Genomic DNA, 16,037 nt, shown 5'->3' with positions numbered 1-16,037 from the left:
GACTTGACTTAAAACATATAAATGATTGAGAAAAATCAATTACACAATCAAAAATTATATTACTTTTGCGTTGATGGGATTGTTTAAAATATAATAGGATTGACTGAACAAAATCACCTTCCTGCTTACATTTTATTGTGTTATCTCTTCATATTTTTATCATGACATACATTCTCCCATTGAAAGGGGAACATCTCTGAATGGCTGCTTTAGGAACAGTATTGTAATCCAAAGCTCACCCGGGATAGGGCTCTTCTGATGTCATCTTGGTCCTTGACAGCAACCTTCATCTCAGCCACGCTCTCCGCGTTGTCCAGGATAGCGCTAATAGACGACCTCATGTTCTGGAAATCCCTTGTGAGGTCCACCATGGCGGTACACTGCTCCTGGCTACACAAATGGAACATAGCTCTGTGAATGAATGTCGCATGCCTTGAAGGGACACAAAAACCAGCAGGGAGTCTTGCAGAATAACACAAAGGGCGCTGATCTAAGTGCCAGGAGGTACTTAACCTGCCCCAGTGAAATATTCAGTGAATGTCTTACATGTTTGCTTAAAAAAGTGCCGAATAAATCAGCAAAGCGACTATGCTACATACTGGAGCATAATTTGGAATATAGTGTGATGCTAAACAGGTTTGTGATCATTGCTAAGTTTTTCGGTAACACTTTACTTTGAAGCTGTTATCTATAAAGCACTACAGGTACCTTTGTAGTGCATCATAAGGGTCGGTATAAAAATTAATAAAGCATTACAGCACCTTCTACTGACAGTTATAAAACATTATAGTGTTGATTATAATACTTCATAAGCTCCAGTGAAGCTCTCATCTATAATGTACTACAGATACCTTCATAATGCATTATAATGGTCGGTATAAGAATTAAAGATGCATTGTACTGCATTATGAAGGTATCTATAGTGCATTGTAGATGAGAGCTTCATAAGGCATTCATTATGCATAATAAACATGGATATAATGTGTTATGGCTTTTTATAAATATCTTTAGTCATTTTTATAATGCTTTGTAAATACATTACAACATGTTATGAACGTGTTCATAGATTCTTATGGATATGGCATTCATAGAAAGTTACCAAATTTTTTATATTAATGAAAGCATGCTTTAAATGGGGGGTGTACATAGTTACATTTACATGTATAGCAGGCACTTTGTCCTAAGCGACATACAGCGAGGCAAACAGCGCATTTCAAACATTCACGCTGGCAAGGAGGCATAAAGGCAGTTAGGCTGAGCTTACAATGAATGTCCAGGTACAAGTGTAAGCAGTTACTGGAGCAGGCCACAACCCAAACAGCAACACAACTACACATAATTAACAAAGTAAGAACCTAATAAGACCATGCAATGGCTAGTAAAACAAACAGAGCTTTCAAAGAACAGCCAGGTAATAAAGGAAGCACAACACTCCCCAATGGGGAATCAAACCCTGTTCTCCCAGATGACAAGCAGGGATGCTAACCGCTATGCTAACACGCAACTAAAGATGGGTGAGAGCATCTCACTGATCTTTCCCATGGAGGGTGCTGGGAAGCTAAAGACCCACCCATCTGCAATGAGCCTCTGGGTGGCCTCCCAGGTAGCCTCCAGGAGACCGATGTCCCTCTGGGCCTCCACCGCCAGCTCGGAGTCCCTCTGGGCCAGCTGCCGACCCTTTTCCCTCAGCCACTGCTCCTCATGCTTGTGGGACAGCAGCTCGTTTTCCAGCTGGTTGAAAAAGCGCAACCTACAGGTGATAAATAAGAGACCTTGATGGGAAAGTCCACATTGTTAGGAGACCTCATCAATTCTTCTCACTGGTTCAGTGAGATTGTCAATAAAATGGTGACTCAATGATTAGAAGTACCTCTGCTGCAGGGCCAGCAGGCTTGGTTCTCCCAGAATCTGGTGGTCAGCCTTTTCCTCAATGTCCTCCACACTTTTCAGCAGCTGCTCCTTACGCTGCCTGAAGGTAGCCCAGAGCGCGCTCAGAGCCTCGGCCTCACTCTGCTTGGTGCCCAGGAGGTTCTGCACAGCTTCCAGCTCCAAGCTGAGGGTGTCCGCCAGCACACGGCAGGAGGTCCTTTGCTCCTCCCGGCAGAGGTGGTAGCGGGCTTTGCAGAGGCTCCCGTCCAGGCTGACTGCTAGCGCCTCCAGGCGCCCGATGTCGGGAACAATGGCCTTCAGCTCCTGCTGCAGCTCGTGGACCTTGCCCTGGTCCCAGGCTCCGGCACTTTCTACTGTCTGCCTCAGCCCGAGTAGCACGTTGGCAGCCACACTTTGGGTCTGCAGGAAAGCCTCCAGCTTCTCCAGGCCGTCACGCCGGTGGCCCATCAGTTGCTGGGCCTCCAGGAAGGGCTGGAAGCAGTCTTCCAGGCGACCCTGAAGCAACTGTAGGTCACCAGGTTCACAGGACAAGGAGAGGGTGTCCACAAACTTCTGTAGCTCCTTCATCTCACTGGCCTGTCTCTGTAGAGAGGCTGCCCTTTCCTGACAAAGACTAAGAGTCAGTCTTCAATGATAAAGGCAGGTAGATAAACAAAGGAGGCAAGAACACTCAGTGAACATGTTCTGACATACCTTTACCAGAGTGGCAGCTGGCTGTAGGTCTGTGATGCAGACCTGGGACTCGGAATAGAGGCCAGTGAGGAAGTTCTCGCTCCATTGGGAGAAGGCCAACAGAGCTTGGTCAAACTGCTCCACTTGGTCCATGTGGACCTGCAGCTGTTGAATCCTATGAAGGAAGAGCAAGTGAAGTAAACTTCTTCACCAAATAGAAGCCTGTCCAAACTCCTGTGCAAAGCAGTAAAGGGTCAATCAAGTAAGACCAACTAGAGAAGGGTCAGATCTCAGATGCAGGAATATTATTTGGTCATGTTATGTTAAGGTTATGAGTGTACCCTGGTCAGAACCCTGACCTTTGAGGTAAAGCCTTCTTCTGTGACCTCATTCTGTTCCCCAAATGGTCCAGGTCCTCTGCCAGCTCCTTCACTCTCTCCTCCGGTGCAGTAGGGTACAGGGATTCGCCCAGGCTCAACAGGATGTCATAAATTGCCTCATGGGACAAAACTTCACACTGCAGATCCTATATAGCAAAGTTAAGGTTCAGCAAAAGAGATCTCAAAAATCTAGGTCCAAGCTATACTTCATCAAAAAAATAAATAAATGTGACGAAACAAGGATTAAAACCTTGCCAGCTACCTTCAAGTGCAGAAGCTCGCTTTGAAGCTTGGCTGTATCTGCAGGAAGGCACTGGGACTCTGAGCTACAGAGAGTCTCGCATCCATCCAGCCAGGACAGGAAGCTGGAGAACTCTTTCTCAAACCTGAAGAACACACACATTGGGGTGCCATCAGGACTAGTCAACCCTATAGGTGATACAGGCGGCTTCCTAGGGCGTTGTCTTCTGAGGAGGCATCGACTTAGCAAAGTGACAACACCCCCCAACAGCATGCATTGTCCTATCCAAAGTGAAACTGGGAAGTGCAAATTACTGGGGTGGGGGCATCAGTGAAGCTCGCTAAAGGCACCATAGGGGCTTTGTCCAGCACTGTGTGCCTTTATTTACATGCTTAGCAACCTCACCCAGAAACTTCTCCATTCATATACGCACCATAAATGCATTAATTAATGTAAATCGCAATATCTGGCCGTTGTCGCAGTCTAGCACAGGGGCAAACTCTTGGCCATTATCACACAGCCCTTTCAATTAACAGTAGTGATGGGCTAATGAAGCTTCATGAACCATTTGCTGTATTTTTTGATGCCACTAGATGGTGCTCTTGGTTTATTTTGGCGCATGGTTTGAGTGCACCATCTAGTGGGGTCAGAAAATGCAGCAAATGGTTCATGAAGCTTCATTTGGCCATCACTAATTAAAACAGCAGAGGCTAACCCTTGTTGCTCCCCTCATTTTTTTCCTCCATGTCTTACTTTTGCCAGAGAGAGAGAAGGCCTTCCAGGCGGCCCTGCTTCTCCTTGGCTTGCTGGAGGGCCTGTTCGTAGGCCTGCTGGAGAGCAGCCACATCCCCCTCGGCCCGATCCCGCTCGCTGAGCCTGCTCGCTGTGGCGGACAGCGATAGCATGGTACCCTTCAGCTGTTCCAGGGCCTGGGTCATGTCCTGGAGTGACCATGCACACAGACACATACACACACATGCACACACACACACAGGTTTGTAATTATATCTTTGTGGGGACTCTCCATTCATTTCTATGGAGAAAACTCTAATCCCAACATGATGATCTTAACCCCTACCCAGCCCTAACCTTAACCATAAGTAACCAAACAAAATACAACACTTTTGGCGTTTTTTACTTTTTTGATTGCATTCACAGATCTTTGTGTGGACATGAAAAATGGTCCCCACTATGTCAAAATAACAGGTTTTTATTATATTGTGGGGGACAATACACCTAATCCACACACACGCAAACGCAGGCACCATTTCAGACTGCACTCTGGCAAATGTACCAGCAGCTACATCTGTAGAGGTTATTAGGAGGTTATAACAGCAGCTGCATCACAATAACAATAAAGTTTTACCATATGTTCCTGAAGCGTTTTGTAGGTCTCAGTTGAGGAAGTACAACATTTGATAGGATGGTCCATTTTTTCACTCAGCTCACCAATGGAAGACTTCACCTTAGAAATAAAAATGCAACAAGGGAAAGGTGACGGTAATAATCAAACACTAAAAGAAGTAGACATCGAACATGAATACACATGTGGCCAGAATGATTAATTAACAATTAGTTACTTAAGCTTCAAACATGCCCGTTGTGTCATACCTGCTCCAGATTGGTACTGAACCTCTGAAGGTGGGCGGAGCTCTCCTCCAGTCGGCCAATCAGCTGCTCCACACTCTCCCCTAGCTCCTCCCAGTATCTGCCGGCTTGAGTCAGCCGAGCCTTGATGCGAGCTGCCTCCCCCGATGACACGAAACCCCCAAGTGCCTGAGACTCCGCCTCCAGCCAGGGCAATGTTTCACTTCTTTGCTTCAGCTCTATGTGCACGGACTGGAACATGACACGAGGCCTCCATTAAACCCAGGAAAAATCTACTACCAGCCTTAAAACACGACACGACAATAACAAAGCGTTCACAAAATCACTTTGCACACAGAAGTATACATGTTGTCTAGCATCAAGCACAATTTGCATCTAAGAAATGGTAAATTAAATTATATACATTTTAAACAACGAGAAAAGCAGCAGTTGTGTACCTTCACAGTGTCGATCTGTTGCTTGAGTGACGCGGAAGACGTGGTCAGAGTGTCCAGTACCCTCTCTTTTTGTGAAATCCATGTGGAAAATGCCTCGAACGTGTTAAGGAATTCCTCCCACCTGGATTTCATTCCCTCCAGGTGTTTAACACTGCAAAAGATAAACAAATCCACCTTGAATGGCCAGCCCTGCATGGCGTGAGGCTAACATTAGGGTGACCAGATAATCCATGTCAGGGAGGACACTCTGAGCTAGGACAGGAATTGTAAATTACCATTTCAATTAAACGGACCTGGATTTCACTTGAGCACTGAGCTCTTGCTGTGTGCTGATTGGTCAGTCTCCTATAATCATGCATGTGTCACTAATGCTAATGTGAAACAGCTGGATGAGTCTTTCAGTCAAGGAAATAAACCAATCAAAGCACAAGAAGAGCTGAACTAATTAGCCGAGCACAGGAGCCTTTCAATTTGAAAGTAGTTTGTAAAACCTGAAGTAGCTCAAAGTGTCCTCCCTGACATGGATTATCTGGTCACCCTAGCTAACATGAGTCCGAGAATAGAAGTTCTACAAAATGATTATGTCGCACTGCAGTTCTAATTTCAATGAATAGAGGGAGCTATTACTCTTTCTTGAGCCCAGTTTCCACACGGTCCACTTGCTCACTGGCAGAGCGGGCTTGCTGCTGAAGTAGGGATAGGTTGTTTGGGCCAAGCTGGATCTCTGCTGCCCTCTTCAGGAGGGTGTGTACCAGTGCGGCCTGCATCCCACACAGTTTGGACAGCTCCTGCATACAGTCATTGACCAAAAGAAGAAACTCTGAAAATGAGTGCACTTCTTCATCACATCAAGGAACAAAATGATTGGCCGTCAAGATTAAGATCATAGGCCAGTAGCCTAACGGTTGTGGGTTCCAGTCCTGGGATGGGATCTGATGCAGATACCTGGATCAGTGCAGACTCACCCTAGACTGTTCCAGCTCTGTTGACAAGCTCTCTGTGCTGCTGAATATGGGTTCCCTGTCCAGAATGGGACAGGCCTTGTTCACAAAGTCTATGACCCCCCTGCGCTGGTCTTCAAATTCCTGCCACGCATCCAGTGTCACCTGTTGATAAAGGTACACAAACCATGACACAAGCACTCATGCCTGCACACACAGGTGACAGGCCTTGGGGGAACGATGCCCAGATACCTGCAGATTGTGCTCCTGTGCCTCTATGGTATGGTCCATGGTGCTGAGCGTGGCCTCCAGCTTCTGCAGGTCTGGCTGCAGGGAGGGGCTCAGCCCCCGCTCCCCCTGTAGCTGCTGGCCACGTAGGATCTGCTGCAGCATGTCTCTCCTCTTCCCCCGCAGACGTTTCAGCTGTTGCTGTGGAGTCCAATGAGCATGTATGGTTTTACCCCACAGACTGGATGCACGGGTGCCAAAGGAGATTAAGTAAGCAGCAGGAGTGAGGCATGTCCCCCTTAATGCTCAGAGGTCGCATTCGAGTAGGGCTGTATTTGAGGGCGGGGCCACAGGGATTCTGAGCCCAGCTGAAAGCTCATTAGCCACCAGAGTGCCTCCCTCCACTGTCACTCACTGATTCAAAAAATATCATTGGCTAATGATAAGGTTGGCCCCTCTGCATGTATTATTGCCCCTCTTATGCACCCCACTTTAAAAAACCCTAGAATCACCCCTTCATTCATGGAGGGAGGGGGAAACAGCAATTCCATCTTCCTTACCGTCTACACGCATGTCGTAATAGAGCATCAGGTTACAATCAATGACTGAGTTGCAATTTATACTTCTAGAAGTAGATTAGCTTGGAGTCATTTGAAGTAACTAAGTCATAAATAAGGGCACTCCCATTGATTGCTCCTTTTATAATCAAAATATTGGATGTCAACTAACAGGTGGAGTGTAACAGTGAATAATAGTTTAAACTAGATGTATACTAACAGAAGTCTAATGGTGAGTAATAGTTTATACTGGATGCATGCTTAGAAGAGGAGTCTAACAGTGAGTAACAGTACCTGATGTATGAGGAGCAAATGCTGGGCCTCTCTCACACTCTCCGAGTCCAGGATTTTACAGGCCTCCGCCTGTGCCTCTTGCTGAGCCTGCAGCAGCTCTCCCAGAGAACCCCGTACCTCCTCCTGGAACTGCACACAGTCCTCCACTGCCGACACCACCTTCTCAGACTAGGAGACAGAGGCATTTCCCTTCCGTTACACATTTCAGTCCACATGGCTCCATACTCATATCAGAAAGCAACAGACCCAAGGAGGATACTACATGAGTGTGAGTGTCAGGATCCGTCCCTGTCGCATCTGTTTCCCGGTTTGACCAGCAGGTGTCGCTGGCCATCCCATTTTGTGTTCCCCTAGTGCTTCACAGGTCCTACTGTGTTCCCCTGCTCCCTGGGCTGCCATGCAGCAGAGAACTTGAGCATCTCCTGCCATTGAGGGCTTGAGGCTGGCTAAAGTCCAGCCTCAACTTTGTTAGACATTTTGAGTTTTTTTCACCTTGATTAATTAATTGTATACCGTATAGTTTACGTCTTTTTGTTTTTCTGTCTTTGCTTCTGGTTATCACTGCCTGTGTGAGGTCTTCTATCATGTCCTATTTCAGTTATGTTCCCAGTATCTTCTATGTTGCCCTAGTCCCTAGTGTATTGTTATGTCCCTCACCTTTTCCTTGTTACCTACTTTCCCTGTGGTTGGTTTTCAGTGGCTCACACCTGCTCCTTGTCTTGCCTCATTGGTTGTGTATATAGTTGCCTACTTATGTCATGTTCTTTTGGTGGTCATTGTAGCTGTTGTTGCTCTGTGTTTGATTGGTCTTTGACGTCTTATGCACCTGTGTTTTTCTCAAATGTGTTTAGTGTTAGTTATACTCTAGTTAGTCATTTTCCACCTGCCCCAGTATCATCCCTTGTGGTCTCTTTTGTATGTTGCTTAGCCTTTAAAATCCCTGTCTTTGTAAGCTGCAATGTAGATCATCTGTCACGCCCTGCCGTCAGAGTATGAGACTCTACTGAAAATATCAGGGAGGAGCAGCTTGGTGGTTTTCATGGCAACAAGGTTTGGGATATGTGGCTGTAATAGACCTGGAAAGGCTCACTGAGGTGTGAACATTGATAAAATATGATTTTGGGTGGCATGGTTACCTCAGTCAATGAAGAGAGGAGGCCCTTGAAGTCAGAGGACAGCTGGCTGAGAGCAGCAGCCTGTTTCTTGGCCTCGCTCTCGGCACAGACCTCTACCAGGGCGGCCAGGCGAGTCTTGAGCCAACTAAGATTCCCCTCCTGGTTCTCCGCTTCATGTCGAAGCTCCTACAGCAGCAGTGGGGAAAGTCCCTCAGGTCATCTGCTATGGAGGCTCCCTACACTTCACCTATCAGGCATCCGTCGCAGGGTGCTGAATATTCACCTGAATCGTGGATTTCACCTGCCCGAACTTTCCGGGACTGCTGGCGTCATTCCGGAGCAGCCGTAGCCGGCTTTCCTTAGACGAGACCCATGACGAGAGCTGGGAAAACCTAGAGCATGGTGACACAGAAGGGCATTCAAACAAACACAAAACATCAAATATAGCTCATGCAGTGACATGAACAAAATGTGACCCGCTCCAACTAATTACAGACTAAGTCACAAGGTACTGTTTTTACATATAAGCACATAATGAGGAAAAATGGTCTACCTGGTTGATACAGTAGGTATATATCCATTAGGATAGCTTAAAGATGCTCTCCATCAAAAGATTATGCATTAAAAAACTACATCTGTCAGATTTCGAAAAAGGCGATAATTATTATTTTTTAATTTATTTATTGCCCACCACCACCCCCCCCTCTTCAGAGGACAACTTTATTTTACATTACATTCAAGAGCAAAGAGTGTGGCCACTCCGAACTCACCCGTCCCGTGGAAAAAGGACAAAAAAAAACAAAACAAAAAAGAAAAACAGGGGGGGATACAGAAACAACAAGGATAACAATAACAGACATCAATCACCATGGGGAGAGGGGGAGGAAAAAAAAGGTATACAGAAATAATAACACTAATAATGTAGGTGGGATGGAAAAAAATTAAGTATAGGGGCGATAATTATCGGCAAAGTCAGAGCCGCAATGAACCGATGGAGCATGACAGCCTCTTCAAAGTCAGCTAACCAGCACTAGCGAAAACAAGGAAGAACTTCATACTTTGTAGGACAGCGAGTTTGCCAGAGGGCTTTTAAATACATCCATGCATGACTATTTGTTTTATTTAGATGTCTTGCTTTTGTGTGGCTTCACCTGGAGTTGAACTCCTTCCACTTGTCAGGGTGCTCCAGGAGTTTCTGCTGGGTCCTGCTGATCTGGACCATGACCTCGTCAAAGGCGGCCCTGGCGCTCTCCAGGGTTCGGTGGGCGGAGTCACTCTTCGGAAGCTTCTGGGATAGTTCGTCAATGTGCTGCAGTCTCTTCTCGCAGAGCAGATGGGGCCCACTATCTCTGAAAAAGGCCTGAAGAGAGACATTTCTTACTGGAATGTTTGGAGTATCCATCCGTCATGACCTCAGAAAAGATGGAGAACAAACACGTATTCTAAAAAAAGCCAAAACGCAGGACTCCCCCTAGTGGCCCCGTATATCAATGGAGGCTCACCCGATGCTCCTTGATGAGTCTCTCACTGCCCATGCTGGGAAGACACTGGTCTTCCCGAGCCAGCTCTTCCTGGCACTCCTGTAAAGACGTCATCAAACGACTTTGCTCCACTTCCGCTTTTAAGCGCAGCAGGTGACATGGCGCCTCCACCTGGAGGTCCTGGGAAGGACGCGCAGATTTTGCTGCTTAATGTACATGCAGTGCCAAGGTGCATCACTAATAGCTTGTGCTGCAGGACACAAAACCCTTATCCATTACTGAGGTGCCTCTTTGTGCTTTTAGGGGGCACTCGTGATAGACTGACCTTCCATTGCTTATGGAGCTTCCTGACCGTGTCCTGCAGACTGTGCTGCTCCTGGTCAGGCAGAATATCTGTGAGCTCATCGCACGCCTTTAGGAATGTGTTGAGGACCCGCTGGTCAAGTTGGCCAAAAAACTCCTGGAACACGCAACAGCGAGTATGAGATGAACAATCATATTAACATTAGCGAGGTATGACTGGCACAGCAAGGCCCCCTGGTTTCCTTACAGTGTGCGTCTTGAGCAGCTCCTCTGGGTTCCCCTTCTCCTTCAGGGAAGCCTGGGCGCCCTTAAGTACCTTCTCCAACTCGACACGAGACTCTTCAAACCTCTTCATGAGGCTACTGTTAGCCTCTACGTGTCTCCTCCAGTCTGCTGACTCCTTCGCCATGGCCTGAGCTCGGGGAGACGTAATGGGATATAGGGAAACTTGTGGATTTCATGTTTGGTGTCCATCCTATCCAATATAATCAACTATGTCACTTATTCACAATGACTCTTTGTTATAAATGTCTTACTCCCTTATGACCTGACTGGAATATCAAGTCATGGCATCATTGAAGTCACTGAAATGAGAACCTTTTTTGTTCTGCATTTTTGTATTTAAACTTGATGTTTTTGACACAGCATGAAAACACCATATGGGCTATTTTGGACCATGCCAGTATTGAGGCACTGGAATTTGTTTTTTTGAATCTTTAATCACACTGCAGTAAGCAGTAGGGAGTCCCAAGCCTTTTCTTTCACATAACGTCCTCCAACCAGCAGTGTGTTAAATGACCGTCGTCTGGCAGAAGCACGACATCGGAAGATGCCTGTCAGATCCCTGCTTGTTTTGCAAACTCCCGATTATGTGAAAGAACTGGCGAAGACTACATTTGGGATGTTGGATGGGGGCCTGGGAATTAAAGATACAACAATGCCCTGTTTGTACACAAGAATAAAAAAGGTCTTGGCAACAGTCAACTGCTGACCCTGACTGACCTGCAAAGAGGCTTGTAGCTCCACCACACGTTTCTGCAGAAGGGACTTATCCAGGTTCTGCAGAGTCCTGCTGTTGCACAGAGCCCTCTGGACAGACTGATGGTTCCTCTCGATCATAGACAAGCACTTTTTACAGTTCTGCTGCAGGGAGAGCAGCTCCTGGAACAAAGGAACAAATCAATTAGCAAATAGTGGCTAACTTCAGTCACCTAGGATATGGCTAGAGGTGGAGATTTCAGGTCCAGAAATACAAATCCAGACCAAGATTTTATTTCAACCAACCAGTAGTATAAAGAGTCACAGTCACAGAGTACTCAACTGGTTGGTTGAAACAAAATCTTGGTCTGGATTTGTACTCTCTGGACCTGAAATCTCCATCTTATTTGCTCCCTACAGCTACCACAGACTTCAGTCCCATTCAGAAGGTTCTCCACCTTGCACTATGTTTCATGTGATGGGTTCCAGTCTCACCGTAGCTCTGTACTGGATAAATGGCACAAAAATAGAAGGCCCTATAGTGGACACATGGAAATAGGTAAAGGTGGTCCAATATGCCCCAATATCCGCCCGTTTTATAAGTACTGTACATTGTTAACTGTTTCCACCATAAACAATTGGTGTTTAATCTTAAGCATCTGAATGCCTTTCCACTTTCAGTCCTGAGGTGCTGTATGCATGGACAGCTGGCAATTCACTGAGCTAACAACTTTCAGTCATTTAATTACTTTAATTAATCAGTAATCAGTTAAGCCTCCCTCCAGCGAGGCTGTTAACGGCTCGACGGTAATGAGCTGAGATACCCGAGCACCCTTTGCCACGGCGGACGCGCCCTCTCCACGCCCAATCGGAAGGCCTGCTGTGTGGCTGATCTGTCGATTCAGCCGTTCTTTACGAGTCGGGCAAAAGCATGGACCCCTGCCGGGCCGAGAAGCGCAAGAAGCTCTCTGAAAAACAGGCTTTTCAAAGCTTTTGAAGCGGAATAAGAGGACGAGCACATCGTACAAGAAGCCTCTGAATTCTCTGAAGGCTGCAGCGTGCAGAGAGCACTTTACCAAAAGATAATGGGACCTCAAAGGTGATTTGGTTTCACAGTTTTACTCATAAACAATAAGTAACATGCAATGATTTTTTACTTCTGTAAGATGCGAAAGCGGTGACCTCTTTGACCTTCCTGATCACTCATTGCTGAGAGTGTGCTTGGATTTCCCACTTCCTGCCAGAACTGAAACTTGTTTGTCCTAGACAACCGTTTGATTTTTTTTTCCCCTGCTTCCATTGTCTAGCCATCTCTCCTTCCTGCTTCTTCACCCAGGGGAAATACAATTAAACTGAAGTCCTTTTTCCGTGCCCCCCTCCCCCCACCACCCGATCACATGATCCTGTCCTCACTGTCAGGCCAGTTTTCCCAGAAACACTGATTTACCGTAATCACTGAAGAATTTTGCCAGCTTGTTTTTCTATGATATATTATATACAATGCGGCAAGTTTTCTACACTGACCACATTACCAGTAAAATACTAAATCGTTTTCCTTACCGAAGTAGCTGGACCAAAAGCATGAATTTTAATGTCTGGAAGCTGTATTATTAGAATGACCAAGGATATTTTCCAAATAACCTCGGTCATTATGCAATTTAAATCACCTGCTGAAGGCAGTTATTTCTATGTCTTTCAGGACCATGTCAACAACAAAAAAATGTATTTAAATATTTAGCTTCCCTACTGACCACTTTTCCTTTGCAGGAAAAAAAAATCTGCACCAACAGAAACAAGCTATCAACAAAACAAGCTGGGACAGGCACAAAACTGATTTCCACGCAGCGCTTTATATTTTTAGCAACTTTTAATTAATCTGAGCTTCACCGGGACGCAGTGCGAGAAAATGAGGTATGAGAAGCTGCGTGCACCATCATCTGGCAGCTGCAGAGCTCCGTCAGGTCACTAGGGACGGTGCAAAAAGTGTGTCTCTGTTTAGACTAAATCTGTACACATGTATGTGTGAAAAACGAAAGCAATATTTCACAATATTTGTTCTAGATGTTTGCCTTGGTCAGTACATGAAGAAAATCTTTTTATAGTAAATTTTTTTTTGCTAGTTTACACTTGCTGGTTTGAATTCAAGTTCTGACTAAATGTGATTAAATTACTTTGTTAAGGGGTGTCAGTGGGTAACGCCTCCTTCATGGTTGGGGGTTCGAGTCCCACACACTCTGCCCTGTGCATGATATTCCCATGTTGTGTGGGTTCACTCAGGATACTCAGTTTTTATTTAATATTTTGTCCATCCATGCTGGTCCTTTTCAGGGTTGTAAGGATTCAGATCCCAGAAGCTACATACGCAAGGCATGGGATAACCCAGGATGGGGCACCAAGTCATTGCAGGGCACACACACCATTAATATACACACAGTTTCGTGTTTTTGGTCTCTGACAAGGGGGCATGAGGACATGGGAAGAGCATAGAAACTCCACTCAAATGGAGTCAGAGCAAACACTCACACCCAGGTCCCACAGGTGTGATGTAACACGGTCAACCACTGTGCCACCCCAAATGGTGGGTGTGTGTGTGTGTGTGTGTGTGTGTGTGTGTGTGTGTGTGTGTGTGTGTGTGTGTGTGTGTGTGTGTGTGGATTAGGTTTATTACTTTGTGGGGACGAAATGTCCCCCTTAATGTAATAAAAACCTGATTTTTTGACGATGTGGCGACTATTTTTCAGGTCGCCACAAAGGTCTGTGAATGCAATCAAAGATGTAAAAATGTAAACATCTTGTATTTTGTTGTTACTTATGGTTAAGGTTAGGGCTGGGTAGAGGTTAAGGTCATTGATGGAATTAGGGTATTGCCCACAGAAATTAATGGATGGTCCCCACAAGGCAATGAATACAAACGTGTGTGTGTGTGTGTGTATGAGAGAGGGAGAGAGAGAGAGAGAGAGAGAGAGAGCCTGTGTATGTGTGTGACCTGCATTTAACAGCCCATCCAGAGTGTTCCCCTGCCTTGTGCCCTGCCCTGCCTGGGACAGGCTCCAAACCCCCCCTGGGTCTCTTAGCTGGATAAGGTGATGGAAACTTTAAATGGATAGATGACACTATTAATTAAGCCCCATTAATCGGAGAGTCGATTTTGAAAGCAAGCTATTAGTGCGTGTTTTTGTACCTGACATTTCTGCTTAAAGTCGACCGGAGACTCGGGATCGTGGTTGGACAGCAGCCGACAGGCCTTCTCCAGGGACTGATAGAAGCTGGTGATCTGCTTCTCGTTCTCCTCCAGAAGGGGGAGCAGCGACTGGGACTCACGCAGCAAAGGAAGACACCTCTCCCTGATCTGAAAGGGGCCACAGGAAGCACAATGAGGGGCTTCCAGGAGTTCCAAGCAGCCAGTCCAATCAGAGCTGGCCCAACCCTTTTCTGGCCCCTGCCTAAAATGTGATTGACCTAGTTGTCATTTGTCATCTTCCTTCAAATGGGGGGCCCCCTGGTGGCCGCTGGGCCATAAGAAGCCAATTAGTTTGCTTATGCCTTGGGCCGGCCGTGAGCCCAGTGCACTGCAGCGACTAAAGGTAAGACGAAAGATGCATGACAGCATATTTGGGTCTGAATCCTGTTTTCAGTCTGAGAAAAGAGTCTGTAACCAGATCATGCTGAATTCTAAGCTCAAGGCAGTGTTTCCCAACCAAGCCGTCGGGGAATCACGGGCCGTCCGTGTTTTTGCTACCTCCCAGCCTCCAGTAGCAAAAACATGGACTGTCTGCAGGTCCCCAAGGACTGGATTCGGAAACACTGCTGTAAAGTGTTCAAACGTCATACAACCAGATCGTCTGTCTGTACTCCTGTCAAATTAATGCTCGTTATTAATAATTAAAATGAAAACTGAATCTGGTGTGGAACATTGAGCTTTCAGTCAAAGCTGATACCAGATTATTAAAACATTTATCATAGAAGTATAATCTAATTTTGGCCAGATGGTATGTGTACAGAAAGCACCTTGTCAGTCCCACAGGTTTCTAAAGTTAATTAAACATAAAAAAAATGATCCAAAGTACTTGAAGCAGCAGTACTAATTGCCAAGAATCATGCAAACCATTGATTAATCCGACAGAGAAGCAAGCAGGCTGATCTGTCACCTTGCAGAGCTGTTCCTTGATGGTTGCCATGACGCTCAGCATCTGCGTGACTTCTTCCTGGGAAGTGTCCTTGGTCAGCAACTGGGTATTTCGCGTAACCATCTTGTACTGTGCCTCCATAGTGGGGATTTTTTGCTTGATGTCCTGCATAATGCATGACCAACAAAGTCTACTTGATGATTTCCATGACAAGATTATTGCAGCTGAACTTAAAGAAAGACTTTACTAATGGTGTAACACAAGGTGTACTGGAGAAGACTTTACTAATGGTGTAACACAAGGTGTACTGGAGAAGACTTTACTAATGGTGTAACACAAGGTGTACTGGAGAAGACTTTACTAATGGTGTAACACAAGGTGTACTAGAGAGAACTGCATCATAAAATTCTCTCTCTCTCTCTCTCTCTCACACACACACACACACACACACATACACACTCACAGTAAAGCTGTACTAAAACTTGTCTTTGACAGGAGACTTTGCTTAGGAAATCAAAGACTCATGAGTGTGACTCACCTCGATATCTTGAACGAAAGACCGGATGTTCAAGAAGGACACTTGTACAGAGGCATTTATTTTTTCATTTGCTGCATCCACAAAGGCTTTCAGGGCAGAGATTCCATCCTGGTAGTCCTTTCGCATCTTGTCCACCTCATCCGCCCGTGCGTACTGCAACAGGGTGAGGCGCAGCAAGATTCAGCATGAACCGCTTTGCCACATAGCTGCGTTTAACACGGATATCCCACACACCTCTCCCAGAAGT

At 46.0% G+C, this 16,037-nt stretch overlaps 1 protein-coding gene across 2 annotated transcripts in view; it reads right to left on the bottom strand.

The window, feature by feature from the left end:
• syne1b (spectrin repeat containing, nuclear envelope 1b) overlaps positions 1-16,037 on the bottom strand; it is a 98,451-nt gene that overhangs the window by 66,892 nt on the left and 15,522 nt on the right. For both annotated transcript variants that reach the window (XM_072698784.1, XM_072698785.1), the window contains 24 exons: positions 15,791-15,943; positions 15,274-15,417; positions 14,307-14,474; positions 11,150-11,308; positions 10,395-10,559; positions 10,170-10,304; positions 9,866-10,024; positions 9,515-9,723; positions 8,647-8,755; positions 8,385-8,549; positions 7,249-7,416; positions 6,422-6,598; positions 6,194-6,334; positions 5,856-6,016; positions 5,229-5,379; positions 4,795-5,022; positions 4,550-4,648; positions 3,937-4,124; positions 3,205-3,328; positions 2,922-3,088; positions 2,584-2,737; positions 1,871-2,493; positions 1,571-1,750; positions 240-390 (listed from right to left, as the gene is read on the bottom strand). In XM_072698784.1, the coding sequence (XP_072554885.1) occupies positions 240-390; positions 1,571-1,750; positions 1,871-2,493; positions 2,584-2,737; positions 2,922-3,088; positions 3,205-3,328; positions 3,937-4,124; positions 4,550-4,648; positions 4,795-5,022; positions 5,229-5,379; positions 5,856-6,016; positions 6,194-6,334; positions 6,422-6,598; positions 7,249-7,416; positions 8,385-8,549; positions 8,647-8,755; positions 9,515-9,723; positions 9,866-10,024; positions 10,170-10,304; positions 10,395-10,559; positions 11,150-11,308; positions 14,307-14,474; positions 15,274-15,417; positions 15,791-15,943 (4,278 nt within the window). The remainder of the gene's footprint in view (positions 1-239; positions 391-1,570; positions 1,751-1,870; positions 2,494-2,583; positions 2,738-2,921; positions 3,089-3,204; positions 3,329-3,936; positions 4,125-4,549; positions 4,649-4,794; positions 5,023-5,228; positions 5,380-5,855; positions 6,017-6,193; positions 6,335-6,421; positions 6,599-7,248; positions 7,417-8,384; positions 8,550-8,646; positions 8,756-9,514; positions 9,724-9,865; positions 10,025-10,169; positions 10,305-10,394; positions 10,560-11,149; positions 11,309-14,306; positions 14,475-15,273; positions 15,418-15,790; positions 15,944-16,037) is intronic.

The sequence above is a fragment of the Paramormyrops kingsleyae genome, chromosome 14 (assembly GCF_048594095.1).
Source record: "Paramormyrops kingsleyae isolate MSU_618 chromosome 14, PKINGS_0.4, whole genome shotgun sequence".
Taxonomy (NCBI): domain Eukaryota; kingdom Metazoa; phylum Chordata; class Actinopteri; order Osteoglossiformes; family Mormyridae; genus Paramormyrops; species Paramormyrops kingsleyae.
The sequence above is the reverse complement of the archived record's forward strand: the minus strand, read 5'-3'. Positions and strand labels throughout refer to the sequence as shown.